This window comes from Neopelma chrysocephalum, unplaced genomic scaffold (genome assembly GCF_003984885.1).
Source record: "Neopelma chrysocephalum unplaced genomic scaffold, ASM398488v2 Primary Assembly neopelma1_71, whole genome shotgun sequence".
Lineage (NCBI taxonomy): Eukaryota > Metazoa > Chordata > Aves > Passeriformes > Pipridae > Neopelma > Neopelma chrysocephalum.
In genome coordinates, this window is record NW_020897731.1 from 9710614 (window position 1) to 9733927 (window position 23314).

A 23314-nucleotide genomic window follows, 5' to 3' on the forward strand; every position below is an offset into this window, starting at 1 on the left:
GAAACTCTGGCAAAACCTATTTCTGTACAGGCAAGACCAGAAAGAAAGAAATGGAAGACAGTGATTGATCAATGTGCAGAGAGCAGTGCTGCTCCCTTCTTCCATGTGCCAGCCCAGGCTCCATCCACACTGACCCCACCAGCACTGGGTGGTGAGTACTTTCTTGACCCACTGGTCTTTCATTCATGGGACCAAAATGGAGGATTAACTGTCAGGGCACACCTACAGCTGGAGGATGAGTCAGCCCCAAGGGGCTGCTGAGTCAGAAGAACTGAAACAGCCACTGAAGTTGGAAAATGAGCATCCTTGTACAACCCAGTGCTAATGTCCAAGCAGGAAATAGAAATGAACTTTGGAATAGAAGTCAACAATTGCAAATGAATAAAGATGGGAGCAATGCTACCAGAAGCCCTTCATTCTGGTGATGTCATGGTTCCCAAATGCCCTTCAGAAATGCAAATTGCCTACAATGTAATAAAAAGGGCATTTTCTAGAGTGTGCAGAGCTTGCATAGTTTAATTAAGCATAAACTAGGGTGACTCTTGAAAGGAAAATGATGTGGATTGCATTCTCTGAGTGACCTTGGAAAGGCACTTATATACTTTCTCTACACAGCAATTAAGTAAACTCACACTTCATATGCTGTCACTCCTATTCCTTTCCTTTATTTAGACAGATATTTTTTGTTCTCTCTGATTCCCTGATCTCGCATTGATTTATCTCTGTGCTTAGAAAATGTGATTTGTTTCCCTCAAGGTAACTAAACATTTGTCTACAGCCTCACCATCTCTGGTTTTCTAATCTCTACTTCAATATTACTTATATTAAACTTCTGGTACCTGCTTTCCTTGCTTTCCACCAAATTCCACCTAGGCTACCTCACTGACATAGCAAAATTGGAAAAAGGAGATGCCTATAGAAATTTCTTATCCAATCTTCCCAAAACCAATCTAGCAGCCTTCTGTGATGAAGTGACTGTATCGATGGACAAGGGAAGGGCTACAGATGTCATCTGTCTGGACTTCTGTAAAGCCTTTGACGTGGTCCCCCACACCATCCTTCTCTAAATTAGAGAGAGATGGACTCGATGAGTGGATTTTTTGGTGGATGAGGAATTGGTTTGATGATCACATCCAGAGGGTAGTGGTCAATGATTCAATGTCTGGATGAAGATCAGTGACAAATGGTGTCCCCCAGGAATCTATATTGGGACCAGTGTTATTTAATATCTTCACCAATGACATAGACAAAGTCATCGACTGCACCCTCAGCAAATTTGCTGATGACATCAAGGTGAGTTGTGCACTTGACACACCTGAAGGATAGGATGTCATCTGTAGGGACCTGAACAAGCTCAAGAAGTGGGCCCATGGGAATCCCATGGGGTTCAACAAGACCAAGTGCAAGGTGCTGCACCTGGGTCATGGCAAGCCCCAGAATCAGTACAGGCTGTGGGATGAAGAGATTGAGCACAGTCTTGCAGAAAAAGACTTGGGGACACTGGAGGATAAAAAACTGGACATGAGCCAACAGTGAGTGCTTGCAACCCAATTGTATTCTTGGCTGTGTCAAAAGAAATGTGACCAGCAGGTTGGGGAAGCTGAGACTCTGCTCTGGTGAGACCCCACCAGCTCTGTGGTCCCCAGCACAGGAAGGACACTGACCTGTTGGAGTGAGTCCAAAGGAGTGCCACAAAAATGATCAAAGGGCTAGAGCACCTTTCCTATGAAGACAGTGAGAGAGTTGGGGTTGTTCAATCTGGAGAAGAGAAGGTTCCAGGGAGACCTCATTGTGTCCTTTCAGTACTTCGAGGGGGCCTATAAGAAAGATGGGGACATCTTAGTAGAGCCTGTAGCAACAGGACAAGGGGTAATGGTCTTAAACTAAAGGAGGTTAAATTCAGAGTAGGTGGAAGAAATTTTTTAAGAGAAGGGTGGTGAAACACCGGAGCAGGTTGCCCAGAGAGGTGGTGGATGTCCCATCCCTGGAAACATTCAAGGTCAGGTTGAACAGTGCTCTGAGCAACTTGACATAGTTGAAGATGTCCCTTCTCATGGTAGGGGTGTTGGACACCTCATCACACAGCTAGGGCAAGAATAGTAATGGCTTATGTGCAAATTAGAACTGGGAGATAGATTAGGGGTTTGTAGCTGTCATTTGAAATGCTTTCACAGTATCAGTTTCTCATTTTGTGGAGGATTTAATATCATGTAGCCAGCTGGTTTTTGTCAGATTTTGAAGATCAGTTTTGAAGCCCATTAGATCATCAAGGCTGCAGTTTCTCAAAAAGGAAGTTGACTGTACGGAGAGAAAGAGTTGTTAAGAGGCTGATTCCAGATACTAGGAAGAAAAAACAAAAAACCCCAACCACTGTTAGCAGCTTAACTCCCTTTCTTCTGGGTTAGGGTATGAAAAGAAGTCTCAATAATTCCTGGCTGTGAGTATTGCTGCCAGGAAGGAGTGGTGATAGCAGCTCATCTCTGTAGGCCAGCAGTGAATGAGACTTAAGAGGGGGCGAGCAGAATTCTTAGAGCTGTTTCTTACACATATGCCTTTAGCCTGACCTTTCAAATAGATCCTGCTCTCTTCCCCTTGAAATTTGCAGAGGAGTGACCATCCCCACATTGCTCTTTGGGAATGCTTTTCTCTTGGTATCTTGCTATGACTTTCAAGGAGTAATAGAAACTTTCCAAGGAAGATTTGAAGAATGTGGCAATGGGTGGAAAAAAAACGGTCACTTAGCAAGGGCAAAGAAACCAGGGGAGGATAGATGGGAAAATGGTGCTGATTTGCAACTGATGTTTGAGCTATGACGGAGTTTCAGTGAACCACACCACAAGGACTGCTGACCCATAGAAAGGTGAAATACCCAAAAGGAAAGCAATGATCCCAGCAACTGCATCCCATTATGGTATGTCAGACATGTCTTTGATTGCACAAACCTATAATTAGTTATAGAGAGTTGCTGAAGAACTAGGAGGAAACCAAAGAATTATTCCCTGCATTAGTGACTAGCAGGATCAGTGGATAACACTTAAGTATTGCTTTAAATAAAATGTATTCACATTTGATAGATTTTTTTTTTCAATTTCAGAGTAAATGTCAATGATTCAGTAAAAATTTAACAAATCTTAAGAGACCCCAGAGCAAAGATCAGAAGGTCTCAGGATTAATTTTAGGACTTGGTTTCTATTCATTCAGCATGTAAGAAACCCATTTAAGTATCTTAAAAATTTTTTAAAGTTATTTTGAAAATTAAGATCTCGGTTTTGTGGTAAGAAAGAAAGGAACCGAGCTTATTATGAACCCAGAATCTCAGGAACAGCTGCATTACATACTTGCTAACACTAGATGGGGTGTAAGGAAAGAGTGAAGGGGAAAGTTGGTGAACAGCAAAACCTTGGGAGGTCTGAACTACTTCAGGCAGAGAAGCAGAAGCTTGCACCTTGTCCATTCCTCTGGCACTGTGGATCTTCACAACGTGGATATTTTAAAACGCATGACACGCCAATATTAGTCTCATTAACTACATTTTATTCATATACTGAAAGAGTACATACATGTGTCAGCAGCATAGATTGCACCAGCTCCTCTTTACTAAAAAAAGCTCAATGTATATATACAGCCTTAAAACGCTCCCGCTGTAGCTAGCACATATTAAATTGATGCTTATATAAACTCCTGTTCTTTACATAGATTTATGTATCTTAGAATATATTAAAAATTGTCAGTTGGCATGTTCTGTTTTCTTTTCTCACTGTCTTGATGGTCTAACAGTTGCAATGAATTATGGATATGCATATTTTATTTACTATTCAAAATAATTTCTATTATAGAATATAGGCCATGGAGACAATCCCGCTGTTGCATTTGGAAAGGCAGAAAGTATTTTTGATGATTAGTGATTTCTGTTGTTATGGCTGCATCCTGCAGCTTTTCCTTGGGAGCAGGAAGAGCAGACCAAGGCTCTTTGTGAGATCCTGCCTTTGTTTTATCCTGTGAAAAGTACTGTAACCTTTTCTTTATCAACTGGTGCTTTTTGTCCTCCCTCTTAGCTTCTTTGACCTCCTGTGCACGAACTCAGCAGAGCAGGCAGGCCAGTGTCTAACTCCAGGCTCCTCCTGGGGCCGTGAGGGATGCTGAGCTGGGCTTTCTGACCAACCAACAGAGCTACTCAGCAGAAGCGGCAGCCTGCCAGCAGAATTCATTTCCCTCACTCTCTTCTCCTGGTCCCGTGTGAATGAGCTAGACTCCTGTGGATCACTTTATCCTCTTTATTAAGCCAGTCTCTGCAGAGACCATTTTAATTTAATTCAACTTGATAGCCAAGTCTCAAAATCCCCTTGGCTCTTGAAAGAGTACAATCTCCTGGTATTCAATACACAAGCCCTCTTCCACCTCCTCTTGCTTCCCTTCAAGTTAAAAATGCCAGGATCCAATTTCTCTAAACTAGCCTTCCGCTCTGACTGATGCCCCTTGCTGAGTGACTGGTACTCATAGTGAGCCCTAAAAGTAAGTGCTGGTGCACTGAGAAATGCCCCCCTTGTCAGAATATCTAACTCTATTTAAACTTGCATGCTCAATAGAAAAGCAACACAAAATGCTTTCCCACAACACAGGTTAAATAAACACTGCTTGCCAGCCATATCCACTGGTAACATGGTAAGAAGTTGCATTCCCTGGCAGGGAATCTTTTTGTTTTGTTTCTTAATCCTAGGAGAAGTATTGCTAAAACATACTGCAAATGGTTTGTTTGCATCTACTGGTCTGATTGAACCACTGGGACTGACACTGCATTGGGATTTGGAGGGCAGTGTTCAATACTTCAGAGGGCTGGATGGGCTAGGGTGCCAGTGTAGTTAAAAACAAAACCAGGTTGAGCACCTCTGTAGGAAAAAAGAATAGCAGGTAATTTAGAAACAGAATGAGTTATGTCTCTGACAGGCCACTAATAACTTTATTTCATAGCAGAGAGGCAAAAGTTGGGGAGGACTGTAATATGCCAGGTCACTTGTAGGTTATGACTCCTCACGGGAGCCCTTATACATAATCCCCTTCTGCAGCATATTTCACACCTTGGATATCAGAAAGCCTATGAGAACATCTCTATTTGTGATAATAGGCCATGTTTCACATGTCCAGGGGAAAAATGTGAAGCTCATTCAGCAGAGTGACACTGAAATAGTCCTGAGTGTGAAGGAATGAAGGACAGTTTCTTTTTCTCTACCTGCTTTATGCAAAGCCTCCCTATTATCCAGGGCAGCAGTGCAGCAGCAAGACACAATGAAACAACTGAGAATGCTAATTGGTATGAAAACTTAAAGAAACATATTGTGTAATTGAATGAACAAGAGCTCCAATACACAATTTTGTTGGACCAGGATGGTGAAGGGCCTTTCCAGGACAACAGCCCCTTCCGTTATCCTGAGAGAGACTCTGTGTGCCAGGACTGCCCCTATTTAGGATGATTGAATGCCTTGGTCTGCAACCACCCAAAACACTAAAGAAGCACAGTCTGTCCACATCCTCCTGTTTAACCTTCAATGAACTGGCAATCTGGCAAAAATCTGGACCCACCAAGTGGAAATCCTTCTCGGAGGCAGGGTCAGCTCTAGCCTGAAACAGCTCCAACTGCCTTGGTTTCAAATGACTTGGTGATACTGAAGCCACAGTTAGAGTTGAGACAGAAGGAGAATTCCCCAAATACAGATTGTGATGACCCACACCTGAATTTATTGCTTGTGAGCTGTGCTGGGGGGGAGAACACTAGAGAATAAATCATTTCATTGCGCACAGATGAACTACAACATGGAGTGCATAAATGTAGATATGTGTTTCAGGCTAAGCTTAAGGTTTGCCTTCTGGAATGAGAGGTCACAACAGAATAACATGTTAAAACACCCAGAATCTATTGGGATCATCAGGAAAAGTATAAATTAGGGCAAAATGAATTAGGATGGATTTCTGGAATACCTATTAAAACAGAGAGTGGATTCGTTCATGGCATCATGCAGACCTCTGGTATTTTCTGTCTATATTAACTTGTTAAGACCTTGTAGTCTGAAAGTGACACACTCTTCTTTTCCTGGCTACCCTGTTATTGTGGGCTGGACAACTTGTTCATGAGCTACATTTTAATGCTGAAATAACAGAAGAAAAATGGCAATCGATTTTTACTTAATCTTCAGTCTACAATGAATTAAAATGATGCCTCAGATTTACTATGAACCACAAAGACAGACCTCAAGAAACCAAAATAAAATGTATTCTGGAATGTTCCTGTTTGTTTTCACAATTCATCAATAACTATGAAGAACTGGCTCTAGTATTAAAATCATTACTGACATGTTAGTTTAGGAGTCAAGATAATTTCTATGCTTTGTATGGCTTACTCTTCACTTTCTTTTAGGAGATGTTCAATTCAAGGTAGTTTTCTGAATAAAATTTAGATCATTCTCTTAGATGTCAACATTAATCCTAATGCACTGCACTGCTCTTTGAATGAGTGCAGATTGCAAAATGTCTTGGAAAAAGGATAAAATGGACATGTCATGCAGTAACCAAGTAAAGGCAGTCCCTGATTAATATGCAAGTTTGAAAAGTTCAGAAAATGTCATCATACTCCTTAGGTGCACCCTGATTTTGGAAAGGTCTCTTTTTGTTTATTTTGTGTATAAATGTCATTCTACATAAATTTCACTCTAGCAGCTTTTCATGAACTCAAGTCAATGGTGATATGTTCAAATATTTGAGTGTTTCCTTTAAAACTAGAGGCAAAGAAAAAATCTCTTCGATCTGTTGACACAGCTGTGAAAGATCGTGGTGCTTGCACATAGATTTCTTTAAATAATCTGAATATCTTCTTTTCACCATCCCACTGGTAAATCTGGGAGAAGGTATAGTCACTTCCCAAGGCTAAGTAGTAATTGTTCTTGAAGGAGAAAGGCTGCAGTGTCATGGCTCCTCGGGATGGAAGAGCCTGTATCTCCACAAACTGTTTGCTATTCCATTTCATAACTCTGGAGTCACCAATGAATCTTGTGAGTGTGATGTATAGGTTATCTTGCATCCTGAAACTCTTCACAGCCAGGACATCTTCCATGTTGGGGATTTCACTGTGTGGGACAAACTTTTTGGAGACTTTGTTCCACTGGAGTATAATGGGAACCTGGGCACGGCTCGACAGGATTAAATGTGATTTCCCATCTATATCGAGAAACTCAGCATCAGTGTCCCTGAACCACTCATGAAGGGACTGATATGAATAAAATCCTTTGTTATTCCACTTGTACACTGTTGACAAACCTGCTTTAGAGCTATCTGCTATGACAAAAAACATTTCACTGTCTATCTCAAAGAGCTCTATATCATTTGGCTTGGAAATTTGAGACACTTCAATATCCTGGAATTTGACAAATTTTGTCCAGCTTTCATCATACTTGTAAATGTGTGAGCCACCAAAGAGCTGTGCCACCACCACAAAGACTTGGTCGCCAACAAGAATGGCTTTACATCCCACTATAGACTGACCTATTGACCAAAGGAAAAAAAAAAGGCATGTATATTATCACAGTACAAAGCACCCTTTAAGCCACAGAGAGATTATCAAATCACCCGTCCCCTTTTTTAAACTTTCACCATCTCATAATTTGGTCTTCTGTTATATGCCATCACAGTTTCTTTTTGTGCATTTTTCTTCCCAGTAACTGGAGAGATGACTTCAAATGTCACACCCTGCAAGGTATGCAAGTATTATATATCGTAAAGTGCTAATTCCTTTTTATCCACAATACTTTTTATTTCTCTGTTTGTTCAAACACATAGCCCCTAATATCCAAAATAACTATTTAAGATAAATTTTATTATGTCAAAATAACAAAGAGTTGTTTTGCTGCTGATCAGAAATCCAAAATTCTCTTATTCTTGGAATGTCTGTCTTTGCAGCTTAACTAGAAGAATGAAATATCACATATTTTTCTTGCTCCAGAAGAGTTGGAGTCAGCTTTTTTCCTACTGTAAATAGAAATATTGATGCATCTTGTGGGTATATCATCTGACAGCAGGATGAAAAAGATAAATCTAACTCTGTTGTTTCTGTTAGGTATTCCTGAGATTATGTTAAACTAGAAATATTTAGGAATATTGCAGTTGCCAGGTTAGATCAGATCAGGTTATGGTCTGTTTTGAGAATGTCAAGTTACACTATACAAGAACCGCATCAAAAAAAAGTAACAACCAGACTATTATGGCAGATTTTGTTGGAAGAAGGGAGGAATTCCTCTCTGAAGCACACAGTTTAAGTAGAACTGTAGCTGCTCAAGTTCCTGATGTTTGCCTGGTCAGTCACAACAGGAGACTTGCCCTGATTCCTCTGCTGTGCCCCTACCTATGGCTTTCACAGCTGGCCTGGAATGACCAGCCACCCACTCACCATGGGAGCGCTGTGAGTCCCTTCATCTCAAATACCACAAGGTATCTGCGGTGCAGGCGTGAATGCTTGAGCTGATCATCCACGCTCCTTCTGGTCTACCTCAGTCAAAATTAACTCTAGAAGAGCTTTCAGCTGTCTCCTGTCTCCTCTTGCAGAGGACAGCAATGTCTTTCTCTGCATGTTCGCTATAAAGGCAACCTTGACAACTAGCTCAGCTCCATAAGCCCATGTTGTAAAGGGCTAAATTTAGATATCCGAATGCCAAGCATACAGATAGTAATGGAATTCCCTGTGGAGCACATAGCTGGCTCCAGAGCTCTACAAACACTTCAGGCTCTGCAAGAGGCTCCTCATGGGCCTGTGTCCCCTGGCAAAAATCTCTTGCTCACGTACATTTCAGAGCTCAGGCCTTCCAGGAACACGGGATGGTTGTTTGAAAAACAAGCCTGGGCACACACTCTGAGTGTGGAGCTAGGACTCAAGTCCCTGGCAGAAATGTCTCCTGATCAAGTAATTCACAGGAAGGTGAAATACGCCTGGACGGCAGCTGTCTTTGCAAATGACTCAAACTCTCAAGCTCAATTCCAGAGTTTTTCTAGGCTCAGCTACCTCTCTCTGGGCTGTTGACTTCTCAATTTACATCCACTGGTACGTATTTCACCCTAATCTACCAAAACACAATGAAACCCAAAAGTGCAACATTTTTCATTTCCAACATTTCCTGGCAGAGGGGTAGCATCTTGAAAACTTTTGTTAGTGACACTCACAGCTGATCTGAGGAGGTAAGTGCTTGTTGCCTTTGTAGAATTCAATACCAGATAAGGACACAGCATACCCCTTGTTTCCCAAAATGTAAGGTAAAAAATAATCTATCACACATAACAAGGAACAGGAGGGAAGGATGCTCCATGATAAATTTAACTCCCAAGTCTTCAGAACCACTAGCTTGAAGCAGCTGGGAAATCAGGCAGCAGATAACAGCTCTAAAGACTCTGTCCCTGCTGTCATGGTGTGACTGAGCACAATGAGTATTGGTTAGGGACAGAACAGTTGTTAGAAAATCAGCTTTAGAACATCACCTGGCATTCACATGAGTTTTTGTTTGATCAGTAGTCTGTCCAGGATGCTAATTGAGCATGTTTGTAAATTGAAAGTAAACATGGAAGCTTTACAGCACATCTCTTCGGGTAACAACCACGGTTGAAATATTTCTATGGCCTCTTCAGCTGGGTTCCTGGCCAACCCACCCTAAAAGCATCCTTCAGACCTATTTTCTTCTACATGCAATAGAGTATTTTTATATTCTGTTTTACAGGCACTTTGGCAAGAGTGAGTGCTCCTTCAACTTCTACTTTGACTTGCTGTGTGATTGAGACAGTGAGTGCTAAGCTGGGCCATGGTGTGACATTCACAGCAAGTGTTTGTGCCTTCAGAACAATTTACAAGATAGACAAAAAAAGCCCAGTTTGTGTGCTACAGTGAAGTTAAATGTACATGTATTAACAAGATGCACTACTCCGTGGGGTCACTCATATCGAGACATCACACACTTTGATTGGCCAAATTCAACAGGGATTCAGGACAAAACCTAATAAACTGGTCCCATCTATGAATCTCATCCTTGTGAAATGCCAACAGTTCATCAATGACTGGAATTCCAGTGTTCATATACCTGTGATATTGTCGTAACTCCTGAAATTCATTTCAATGTGATCCCACTCCAGCACCATGCAGTTCTCCATGCTGGGCTGTGCAATGGCTACAAACACATCATTCTTTGAGTTGAACGTATCCACTGAAACGGACTGGTAGGGCAAAATCTGATGAACAACAAAATCTAGAAATATACATTTACAACAGTTAGGTTACATCCTTGCTGGAGACACAGAGTAAGTGGTAGCTGATTATAATGATTTACACTGAAAAATGAGTGAAATACTCTGGATTTTGTATAACACTAGCATAGAAGTGTCAATGCTTACGTTAGGCATGCAGCAACAGGGGAAAGTGTCTCCTGCTTTAGGTATCATAAACCGTCCTAGGAAAATATAGCTGCCAAGGAGATCAAACAGGTACATAGTGATAGAAATCAGATTTTCCCGCTAGGCTGGCTACTATCAATGCAATCAGGATATCCAGAGAAAAGTCTCTTTTCCTACAGCTGGAAGTGGCTTTCCCATCAAGTGAAATGGCCTTGCCAGAATCACTTTGATGCTGAGAGATGAGAACTACCAGCTGAAGTCCAATAACTTCTTAAGTCATGCAAATTTAATCACTAGCAATTTGTGATATGCTAAACCAGACAGAAAGTGAAATGATATCTGAAGTTTGTCTGGGGATAACCCCATTTCATCTAGACCATAGACAAAGTGGTGTAATCAAAAACTCAGTTAACACAATGTTTTATGGGGCATTGTAATGTAGTTTAGGCATAAAATACAACCAACCTGAGAATTACTATCCAGTGGAAAACTTATCCTAGACTGAGGAATTGGAGTAACCTGTAAAAATTAGGAGTGTAACTCCAATACTGAAGGTTTTTTTTTTTCCTCAAAACCTAAATGCCTTTGTAGATTTAACTGTAAAAGTCACCCTGGTGTAAGTCAGCAGTCAGCACAGAGCCAATCTGGGGCAAAGCAAGGAGACTGGGGTCTGAATTTGATCTTTGACCTGACAGCTGGGCAACGTCATTATCATTAGGAAAAAACGCATGGTATAGCAGACCTGGCAAAGAAAAGCCAGCACTTGGGACCAGAATGGGGCAAGATGCCTGTGTTGAAGTAATGTATGCACAGAGACACACAGAAAAAGAAAGGCATCTTCTGCTATGATGGCATTTCTCTGCAGAACCACACACTACTCTGTTTTAAGCTCTATTTGCTACATGCCTTCATCACACACTCCTATGCTGGAAGGGCCTGAGCATCCAGGGATTTTGGTGAAATGGTAATTAAGTCCTCACTCGAGTCCCTTATTTTGGTGCATTATGAAATAATTGCTTCTGAATGAAGAACCCTCTGTTTCTGCATGCTTGAAAGCCTTGCCCTTGAGGAGTTACACTTCTGGAGAATAAAGATAGATGACTACCATTAAACAAACAGAGCAGATTCTACAGCTGCAAAAGAAATGACAGTCCTCATTCTTCGAGGGACTGTTATAAATAGAGCTTGGGCTTGGTTCATAAATGCTGTTAGGCAAACAGGAAAGTTATCTTCATTCCCACTGAGAAACTAAAAGGACTGGAGAAAACTGACACCAAAGTATGTAGAAAGTAAAATTAACTGACCAATCACGAAAGATAGATAAAGGATGGAACAATAGCAGATAGAGTCACAGAAAATAAAAAAAATTTAATTCTTGAGAAAAAAAAACAATAAAAAACTAATCCTGAAAAAGACATGTATTGAAGTCTGTGAAACACTTTGGAGAACTCTGTGAATTGAAACAAACCAATCTGTACATAAAAACAGCTAGCAAAATCAGTTATAATCAGTAAAAACCACTATTTTTAGGACCTTCTGGAAATACCAGACTCTAATGTAGAACAGGGTTACACAGTAAAAAGATGCTGCCACATCAGGCTTGCCAAAAATTTAGGCTTTGGGGGCTTGCTTTAGTTCTACATGCCCTGCTTTAGTGCTAGACAGAGCTAGTACAGTAAATACAGGATTGAGAGGGCTCTTTTCCAACATTTTTCTCTTTTAAGCTGGATCCCCTGCATGGGAGAGGGAAGAGGATGCAGCCCCCGCTTTCCCTGTGTGCTGTAGTCCCTCTTTCCCACTCCATACACAGTTTTGCTCTCCCTGTCTCAAGACCTGATTTTCAAGCTGGTTTTTGCTGGTTGAGGCTGGGGTGGCTCCCCTGTCCTCCAGTCACTCACTCTGCCTCTGCTCCCTCTGCAGTTGAACTGGCATGAGGAGTTCATGGATGAGGGACCCAACACTTTTATTGGGTTGATTTCTCTTCCAGCAGACCCTGCTCTGGCTGATCCCAGCACACAGGAGCACGGATGCTGGCAGAGGAGAGAATGCAGGTAGGACGCTGGAGGACACTAAGGAAAAGTGTGAGTGATGATATGTTTGGGCAGCAGCTTCTAAACTGCATCCTGTGAATTGGTCACACTCTCCTCACATCCCTCCTTCCCTGCAGTGGAAACTTTTACTCCAGGTGAGGCTACCCACGACCTGGGTGTGCCAGCAGGGAGCATTAACTATCCCTTCCATTCTCCCATCACAGGAGATTTCCAGCACAGGAGCAGTTATGGAGCAGGTACCTATTAATTTGCAACCTACCTCCCTTCCAGCCAGTGGGGAAAGACAGGACCACCTCCAGAAGGCAGTCCCAGCTAGTTAAAGAAAGGGGAAAACAAGCTTCCAAAGCTCAGTGAGATGATCCCTGCCTGCAGGTCTGGGCAAAGTGGTGCTTACAGCCACAGCACAGCCCCCTAACACACTGTTGTGGGAGAAAGACAAGAAACGAAGTGAAATGGCTTAACCTGCTTCCATGATGCAAGCACTGAGAAATGAAAAAGACAGATGTTATCACAAAAAGAGTTAAAAGTGCAGATCACCAACACTGAATCACTTTCTCTGTGAAGAAGCAATAGGACCATTTTGTTCTTTGTCTTTCTTTCTGTTTAAATTTGGCAGCACCTCTTTTCATCTCTCCTCCTGTTACCATTGTAGCAGTTCAGCTGATGCAATGAACTGACTGAGCTGACAAGATGCACAATTTATCAAGCAAACTGCTTTGTTACCACATCCTACATCCAGTCTTACTTGACACAGAGTACTGGAGACCAGAAATGATGGAAAGTCTGATCCCACCTGGCAAAGGAGGGAAACACTATACTAAAGTCTAACACAAATGAAAGAGGTTTGTAGAGCCCTTCCTGTCACTGACTGGGAAAGAAAAATACACCTACAGCGTATGTTGCTTTACTTCAGAATATGGTATAAGCCTGAGCCTCTGACTAATCAATCCTCAAGCACTGAATATGGGCATATTTACACTCCCTTTGGAGCTGGGGGAGGCAATGGCAGAGAAGGAAAAAGCAGCAGTGGCTTGATATTGCAGACCACAAGGGTCATACACAACAGTGTGTGACAGCTCTGTGCTGTGCTGTGGAAGCACTTCTCCATTGGCATTTGAACAAATATTCAGCTGGGCAATCCTAGCCCCATAGACCACTTTCAGTCCCCAAAAACTCTACAGCACATGAAATTAGATTTGTGCTTGGTGTAATTTCCCTTAGAGCACACAAAGTGACAAATGTTAAGGGTGAATTTTGCCTATAACAACTTCTTAGTTTCTAGGTATGAAAAGGTGAAAGAGGGCAGGTAGGTCAGTATAGGTCTGAGGATCAGTATGGCTTGTTCTCACACATTGTTAGTGCTTTTAAACCAGATTGCAATGAAATAAAGTCTGCTTTTACTTTGTACTGTTGCCTCTCAGTGATTTGGCAGACATGGGAATGTAACTGTGGTACCATTCTAAGCTTCATTGCTCTCCTGTGCTTGACATCCTTATATGCAGCAGATTATTGCACTTTACCTCTGCTGCTCTTCTGTCATAATTTTGAATTCTGAGTTCATTCTCTTTTCCTTCACATATTGCCATGGAATTACCTTTCATACCTTTTCCTGAAACTTCGTTTCACATTACTAGTAATCAACTTTTCTGTTATCTTTTAATAATGATGACTGACTCGATGACAGATGAGAACTCGAACATCTCTGATATTACTGTGTAGAAAAAAGGCAGAGTGCTGACATTCTATACATAAAAGATGAAAAACAATACTTGCAGCTGATATTTTCAGTTATATGATGTGACTACATTTAAAGATAGGTAATTGCAGCTATTTGGTCATAAAATATAAGCATAATCGCATGCAACTTTCTCCTCACTTCCTTCAGCATGCTTTACATTACCTAAAAAAAATGAAGATCCTAAACAGACAGTAGTCAGAGTATTATTGGACATTTCTCTCCAACTTAATGGAGTTCCATGAAGAACTGCTGGCACTATTGCCACCACATTTGATGCTAGTAAGTCGTGGCTTATTATATAAATATAACAGATATAGCCACATTTTTGAACTTATTTTTATTGCTTTCTGTGAAATACAGAGATTTTGTGAAGCTCATCTGCCATAACTATATGGCTTTATTCCAGATAATAGAAAGCATTCTGTGATGAAGATTAAGTCACAAAGTGAGTCATAATCAAGTCTTTTGGAATACAAATTGTCAGAGCTCTTTTCCCATTATCACTTAATCCAAATAAAAACTCAGTACTTACTTCGGCTTTGAAATGTAATTTTCCCATTTTATACTTGTTCTAATACTTGGATGTACTTTGTATGTAACCCTTTCCTCCCCCCAGGTCATGCTCACAGAACGAAAGGGTATAGTCTAAATGTCTGATATTTAACCATTTGTAGTGTGCTTAGAAATATACATTCTGAATACCTGTAGTGATGCATTCATAATCAAAACTTGTCACATCATTTAACTTCTTATCCTGATATTCTGCTGGACCAATACACAGGACATCAGAAACAGTGGAATTTGTCATCTTTAACCATAAAAACAACCACTTGGCTTTGCAGTCACACTCAAATTTATTTCCCCTTAAATCTCTAAAAAACACACAGAAATAAACATATTTGAAAAGGTTGATAGCAATATGAGTACTACAGAACTGTTATCACCTTGACATGCTGAATTTCAAAATATCTGAGTATCCTTGAATTGTTCTGAACTGAGAACAGGGAAGTTTCTTAAGTTTTATTTGGACTCTTAATACGGGCTCTTCTTCACTGAGTTTTTTTGAAAAATTGCTACAGTCTACTCTCACTTATAATCATAGTAATAGAACACTGTGATTCATGTGTAAAGTTAATTTTTGGTAAATTTCTATAGGATTAGGACTGTAATGTAAAAGAATCCTGATAGTCAGGCTGTCTGGTGCAAGCCTCCTTCACACCACCTACCACTGACATGGATAAATCCTATTCCTTCACTAAGCTGTTCCAGTACTGCTTGTTGACTGAGTGGCCTTGCTGGCACCATTTCTGAGTTACATTAAAATGCAGATGTAAGGCTTGTATTGTTTAAGTCGCTACTGATGTAGAGTCAATTTAACCTCCCTCTACTAATGTATGTGCAATTTCAACACTGTACTTGTTCTTTGATCCCTTGGCAAATTTTGTGGCTTACAATTATACTTTGCTGTTTGGGAAAGCCAGGCCAAAAACAGGGGAAGCCGACTAGCAGCTCTGTTATACAAGGAAACGCTGACAGTATATTAGCAACGTGCTACAACTGCACAAACCCAAGGAAAAACAGCTTTTTTTTTTTAATTAATGCTTTTTACTAAAATAATCTCAGGGAATGCATGCAATATTAACAGGGAAAACTGTTCAGAGAAACTGTAGTTTTAAAATTCATTGTCTCCCTTTCCTTAAAAAACAATTTACATGAAATATCAGAAGGAAGTACAATGACACAAGCTATATACAGCATCGTGAGGAGCAACATTGATATAAGAAAAAGGAGTTACTTTACAGGAGTCTATCAAGTAAATAATTATGCAATGAAAAAAGGTAGAACAAAAAAATACACTTTCTTTTCTTCTGTGTAGTTACCAGATACAGCACCACACCCCCAGAAACCTAGAACACAGAACAGCAGAGTGAAAAAAGCAGGCACTCAATAGAAAGATTCTCATTACTTACAGTTCAATTAAAGAATCTAAATCACTGAAGACATCCTTTGGCAGAGCTTTGAGGTGGTTATTGGCCAAAGAACTGGAAAAAGAAAGTTAGAGCTTAGTATCATTGCTAAATCTTTTCTGGTGGCTCTTACCAAGTCTGAGCTCACTTACAGGTTGTTAATTATCTGATACTGTCCTGCCACTGTCATTGTTAGTAGTTACCAGGAACAGGTGTTAATTATTCCCATTCAAGAATGGGAATTGCTCGAAGATCACATAAAAGTAAAGTATTTAAAGCTTTTTTATTGCCGCAATGCAAATGTAGCACACAGAGCAATCAGTGAGCATGCTGAAAAGAAGCAGCAATGTTAGTCACGATGTTAGCACCCGTGCAGCACTGGGGGTACCAGCTGCACCCCACCCCAACATGCTGCAGTGCTGCCTGAGCAGGAACTGCTTTAAGGCCAGTTCTTAATTTATGAAAGGCACATTGTTGACAGAAGGAGGAAGCTGACACACAGAGGGAAGAGAAGGTTTCAGTGTAGTAGTCCCCCAGAGGAGTTTAGTTCAGGTAGGAATTACTCTATCAAGTGTTAAACAACTTACAGGTGAGTCAGGTCTCGAAGGCCACGAAATGCATTTCTTGAAATGGTTTCAATTTTGTTTCCTTCAATGAATCTAGGGGGGGAAAAAGTATTTTAAAATACTTTAATTAACATTGTTATTAGCATCACCAGTGCTTTAAGCTATGGTTGCCAAACTCAGCAGGTTCCTGGGCAGCTCCTTCAGACTGAAAGGTAGGAAGTCTCAGTGGAGCTGCTCACTTTCCCTTATCCCCTTTCCTTGGGCAGACTGCAAGGAACGATGTAAGTACCAGGCAGCACAAGGGACAACACATAACAAAAAACATCCAGCAGAAAAGGAACAAAGTGAACAAGGCAAAAAAAATTACTCCTCCTGGTTAATCCTCTTGGGATGTGTTGTGTGAGGCAAGAGACCTGCAGAGAAGGGGCTCCTGAGATGGGCTTTAGAAGCTAAAGTCCTACCTTCCCCTCACAAATCACCTACCTTTTAAAACCATGGGGCAGCACAGAGGTGCTAGGGCTGCTCAGGCTGCAGACCAACACTGATGGGAGCTCCCGTGGCTGCATGCACAGTGCCACCTCCACACCCACACAGCTGTGACTGGAGCTGCAGACATTCAATGTCTGCATAAATGGCATGACCACTGCCTTGGTTTTGTTCCGGCTGCCGCAGTTCAGCTCTCTCCAGCTGGGACATCACCTCTGCAGGATGCCCAGCTGCACACCAGTCACGGCCCCGTGGGCTGGGGGAATAATGACAGGCACATATCGATTCCAGGAGCACGCTGCTCCTCCTGACTGCATGTCAGCATTTAAAGAAAGAGCTGATATTTGAGCAACTTGACCCCTGAGCACTTAAGGACGCATCCCTAAATACACCATCAGCCCAGCAAAGCGATTGCAGCCAGGTGGCCATCAAGATATTGCTTGGTACAGCTGTACCTGGATGAAGACAACTGTATGCTGACTTTATAAAAGGTTTGATGAGATAAAAGTGCCTCCCTTCCTCCTATGCATCCTTGTTTGCCTTCCAGAGAAGTTACAGGAAAAATGCTATGAGACAAGGTCTCCTCTTGAGACAGTCAAGATGGGAATGCAGGAGATGGCAAGTGCTCTTGGCTCTGCAGTTTAGATGTAGCCAAGATCCTTCACAAAGTGACTGGGACCCTGACTGGATGAGAAGGTGCTGTGTCTAGGTAGAAAGTGTCAGAAGAGGGTCAGCCATTACAAGGCTGTCTGGGGACATGAATCCAGTCTGCAGAGCAGAGAGCCACGCTGCTTCCTGACACCCTCCCTGGCACCTGGCATCCCTGCACAGCGCCAGCTCACCAGTCCGTGCAAATACATCAGGCTTCACTGCAAACAGCGCAGCAAGATGATGCAAATTTGGGCTCAGTAATTTGCCGGATTCGTGAGTCACCAAAGCTGGTCTCCAAGAGGTGCTACCCTGGGAACACCACTCTGTTCACCAGCAAAGCTCCCATCTTTATCAGACCTGTTTTACCCAGACTCTGTACACAGAGTCAATTAGTTTAAGGGTGCATTGAATGTCATCATCAGTGTTGCAAGTGCAGCAGGACACAGCTGGTGCTCCCCAGCTGCTCTTCATCCAGAGACTTTGTACACAAAGACACTTGTCATTCTTGTTTGTCAGTGAGGTTTCCTTGTTCTCCATAAAGTCTGATCCCTGGTAACTAAGACACATGAGTTATGGAAGCTGTAGTAGTCTTCCTGGCTGCATGGCCAAAAAAACGAACCACAGAGAAAGGCTACTCACAGCCAGTTCCCAAAAGGTGTGGGGGAGATTTGCTAGGAAGAGGAAGAGCTCTATGGACTTGGCTGGAAGGGCAACCACAACCAGTACCCGAGACCACTTGTTCAGCTGCTAAAGTAATTTGAAACTATAAGGCTTTACCAATCTTCATCCTGCTCCCTGGCTTGCAGCTGGTGACTGGGGACAGAGACTTCCCCTTTGACCAGCTGAGGAGAGTAGGATGTTTCTTTTGGACAGGGATCTGGCTGCAGTCACCAGTGCAACGGCCACGACTGCAGGGACAAGTTCATCAGCGCTTGAAAGTAAGTAATTAATGATACAACATAAAAATGTTATTCTTCCTTTTTACAAACATACAATAAATAATTCTTTTTCCTATAGACACAAGGAAAAGAGAATACTTAGATAACTTCCTATCTGAAAAATCCAGATGTAGCTGAATCACGGATTTTAGCATACACCATTTGCCATTATCCTGTATTTCTTGGTCTGCAAATTCCATTGGTGGCTGCTCCACATGTATCAGACTATTAACCCTGAATATTTCTAACTTTAATACCTATTTGTCTGCAAGACTTTAGCAAGAGTCAGTTTTATCAGCATCGGTCTGTCTTTAGAAAAGGACAAATGTTTTCCACAGCTACCTTTCAGAATGGAAAGGTGGGTGAAAAGAGAAATTTTTTTGAGGTTGTATTCATAGTTTCAAACACACCAGCTCATATCCAGTAACACAGAGAAATGCCAGTCCTTTGGAGTTCAAAGGGAAGACAACTTTGTAGCAGGGCAAATACTTTTTTTTAAAAGAAAGTATTTAAAAGAACTAAAAATAAACAAAAAATCAGGATCAGGAAATGAAAGTAATGTAGGAAATTAAAGTAATGTAAAAAATGTAAGTGAACTATGTAAACCAAAGGAGATTCAAATAAATTTAAATAATAATATAAACAATTACAATAATTTATGTTGTATGACATATATTTATCTGTTTATGTATTTATAATTAATTATTATACAAACATAAATGGGCATTAAATGGGATATCAGAAAAAAGGTGAAGTTGGAGAAGAAAGCTGGGGGAAGAGAAAGAGGATGGTAATCAAGGTTGCTCTGGGCAGTACACAGATACTCTGCAATTCCTCTTCAGGCTGCCTGCAGGTCAGGATAGGCTTTCCCACCTCTTGTCTGAGGTTCAAATCCCCTTGGCAGTGATGACACTGTTCTGGAAAGCCAAGACAAGCTCTTGCTAACAATGCCTTTTTGATGTGCTGTAATTGCACAGAGACACCTTGCATTCATGGCATCTTTTAACAACGCACTGTAACCTTTGAAAGATTGTGAGGCACCGTAAAGAACATTCGCACAGGAGTGAAACATAAATCCTTCATCTCCCCTGCTCTTGGGAATCACTGTAAAGACCAAGACTCCACAGCAGGAGCCTTGGCAACTTATCAAAATATCTTTATTTATAGGGGACATAAAGTACCAAACTTACAGGTATTCTAGATGGAAGAGACCAGCAAAGGCATCATCTCGTATAATAGTGAAGGAGTTGGAGTTCAGCAAGCTGAAAATGGAGAGCAGGCATTAGGAAAGCACATTAAAACCTGACACACTGGATTATGCCCACTGTGTTTATTGCCCATGACCAAACTAATCTTACTGACTTGAGCCCATATTGCCCCACCAATGCAGCACATATAAAATATTGTGGAATGGTCTATTAAAAAAAAAAAATCAAAGGCATTATGTGATGGCAGTCAATGTCCACTACTCCCCAGGAAAATGCTTGTTGTGCCACTGACCTTGGCTAAATGCAACCTGGTCCTCAGTTCTGTGGTCCCCTGAGCAGAACAAGCCATTATGAGATGGAAGGTCTGCTGAGTGTGGACGCCAGTTGTTTACCACCCCTCCTGCCTCAACGACAACTTTTAAGATCATCTCAGCACCAATCATAAGCTCAGAAGCACCAGCACCAGCTCTCATCTATGCAGTCGCAGTGGGTCAGTGCTCACTTATTCTGTGCTCCCAGGGAGATGCTCCAAGCCTGACCTGCAGATGGGGTACAGCCCGCAGTGTGGGAGGACAGCACCCAGTTTGTCAGCTGGAAACAGAGACATACCCAAACCAGAGATGGAGAGTCCTGCTATCCTGATAAAGCAAAGCACTGTGTTCACAGGTAGTGTGGAGGAGCAGTGGTGCTGCCTCCTCCAGGCACTGCCTTGCCCTTCTCCTGTGTGAACTTCAGGGGCAAAACATATTAGAGCTGCACCAGAGTGGCTGTCACCTGAGCCAGGACAAGGCAATCAGGGAGAAGGATGCTACAGGGGCTTTGCCAGCAAAGTTCCTTCCTTGCTGTATCAAAGTACAACAGTGGACTATTTCCAATGTTGATGATCAAAGGCACAGAAAGTGATCTCCTTTCAAGAAAATAGCAAAACTTCTTATTTGGTATAAAAAATGAACACTACTCAAATGAAATAATTTTTGGAAAATCTAAGAATTTTTTGCTATGAATGAACATGTCTGCACTAATCGCTTTATTAGAGCAACTTATTAATCCTCTTTCTGTATGGTTTTAGGCATTTCACTAAAATTAATTTAGAAGACTAATGAACATGAAATGCAAACTTTCCCTGTGGTCCTTGGATAGTATGCTAATGCTAGACAAATGCTCCTTAAATTATCCCAAAGAAATCTGACAAAGATGCAGACTGCCATCAAAAATAAATCCTGGTGTTACTATTTTACCATGACTACTGCCACAGAAGACATTGTCCTGAGGTGCCCAAGTGCTCAATTATGCATGCAGCTCTTTTGCCATTTAATAATTATTTTTTCTCATGTTTAAGGGAATAGTCACAAATTACACTAACTGACAGAATTTGTCAGGGCCCAAGGCAGCCACAATGGTGACAAAACTCTCTCACTGCCACATCTGACTTACCGCATAAAGTGAAGTGACTTCTGATTTCCTCAACAAATGACCTTTGTCCACCATTCCCCTCACCCCAACATCTCCTCCTGGAAATCTACTACAGCTAAGGAAAAGGGACAACTTTCTTCTGCTCTTCCTGCCTCTTCCTAATACCACCATCCAAAAGAAGCCAGATTTCCCCCATCTCTAATTTTCCACCCACAGTTTCTCTTAACCCACCCTAGGATTCTTCCCTTTCTTTCCCAGCTGGCACAGCTGTTTGTTTGCCCCCATTCACCCATGGGCAAAGTCCTCCTGCCCTCTGCTCAGGGCTCTGTACTGATCTCCAAATCTCACAAAACCTTGGGTTTGGGACTGATGTCACAATAAAGGAGGTGACAGTTTCCTCTGCCTCTAGTAGTGAGATGGGTCTTTGAGTCAAACGAGTTGGGGTGCCCAAGGAGAGGAGGCTGGCCATCATGCTACCAGATGCCTTTAGGCACCTCTTGCTAAGACCAGTTTTAACATCTAACTCTGTGGAAAGCACTCAGCCTAGGTTTCTGGCAGGCTTCAGATCTTTTTGCTGAATTTTTCCTTGCAGTGTGTCTTTGCCTGGGGGGTAAGCCAGTCCTTATGGGGTGGAGGGGGAGGCATAGAGTCTGCTTGGTATCCAGGTGTTCCTGGCAGCCTACACTGGGCTAGGCAGGGCATAGGCTGCAGCTCGGCTTCACCGCAGACTACCAGAGAAATGAGTACCCAGGCTCCCCAGGGGGGTTGTACTGCAGTCTGTGTCTGTACCTTCCCTGCTACTGCCTCCCAGGACAGCTAAATTAAGCAAGCTTGGGTAAGCTCCTCGAGCTTCAGGCACGCACCTAACTACAGCCTGGGCACTGCAAAGCGACTTGCCCGAGGACATGAAGAAGGGAAGGCTGCAGAGTGCTGGGAGCAGGACCACTGTCTCCTGGGACAGTGGACCACTGGGTCAGAAGGCATCCGAGGGTCCACCCTCCAAATTGGATACTGAAGCAGAGTCATGCTGCAGACAACACCAGCACTTCACACACAGAGGCTTCCCCCTGAAGTGTGTCCCAGCAGCCCCTGCTTGCCCCATCGTGCCTGCAACATCCCAAAGCCACTGTCAGACTCCCTGGCATAAAGTGAGCAGGAGTTAGAGCCGCCACATGACTCCAGAGAGGAAAACTCAGCCCTAAACTAATTGAAGCTGAAGTTAAAAAAAGAGAAACTTAGGGCATCAGAAAACATTCTGCCCTACTTCAGTAGCTAAATACACATTTTACAAAGTAGTTTATGAGCGGAAAATGCATCCCTGTTATGAAACGGTGGCTACATCGGGGGGCTGCACAAGCTGGGGATTTTGCTCTTACCTCCCTCTTTACAAGGGAAAAGGACTCTATTTAGGAGAAACGGGGGGGCTCTATGCTTAAAGGGACTCTAGGAGAAACGAGGGGGCTCTATGCTTAAAGGGACTCTAGGAGAAACGGGCGAAGTGCTACTTGGCCGTGCTCCTTTCCAGTGCCATACTTACAGCAGCTGCAGGGAGGGCAGGTGGGAAAACATCCTGTCCTTGACTTCGGAGAAGGTCCCGTTGACCAGGCTCCTGGAAAAAGAGATGCTACCCATCAGGCGGGACCGCCCCGCACCCCTCCATCATCTCTCCTCCTCCTCCCGCGCCCCGCGTACCCCCGCACTCACAGGGAGCCCAGGCCGGCGGGCAGGCTGCGCGGCGCCCCCGCGGCCCCCACGCACAGCGCGGACTCCCGCCAGCAGCTGCAGGGCGGCCCGCAGCGCGGGGCCCTGCGCGGGGCGGCGGGCGGCGGCAGGACGAGCGCGGCGGTGCAGAGCGCGGACAGCAGCCGCAGCGGCACCGCCAT

At 42.7% G+C, this 23314-nt stretch overlaps 1 protein-coding gene across 1 annotated transcript; it reads right to left on the bottom strand.

The window, feature by feature from the left end:
* Positions 1–4003: 4003 nt before the first annotated feature.
* On the bottom strand, positions 4004–23314 carry LGI2 (leucine rich repeat LGI family member 2). Its single transcript, XM_027686339.1, has 8 exons — positions 23136–23314; positions 22969–23040; positions 20001–20072; positions 16757–16828; positions 16173–16244; positions 14905–15074; positions 10104–10268; positions 4004–7530 (listed from the first exon to the last, which is right to left on the bottom strand). Exons 1-8 carry the CDS (start codon positions 23312–23314, stop codon positions 6713–6715), a joined length of 1620 nt encoding a protein of 539 aa, XP_027542140.1. The 3' UTR covers positions 4004–6712.

Coding starts and splice junctions, on each gene's coding strand:
- LGI2 (XM_027686339.1), bottom strand. CDS start 23,314: ATGGCGGTGCCGCTGCGGCTGCTGTCCGCGCTCTGCACCGCCGCGCTC. Junction 20,073..22,968: donor CTGCCCTCCCTGCAGCTGCT/GTAAGTATGGCA, acceptor CTCCATTTTCAG/CTTGCTGAACTCCAACTCCT. Junction 10,269..14,904: donor TTATGAATGCATCACTACAG/GTATTCAGAATG, acceptor GTATATTTCTAG/ATTTTGTTGTTCATCAGATT.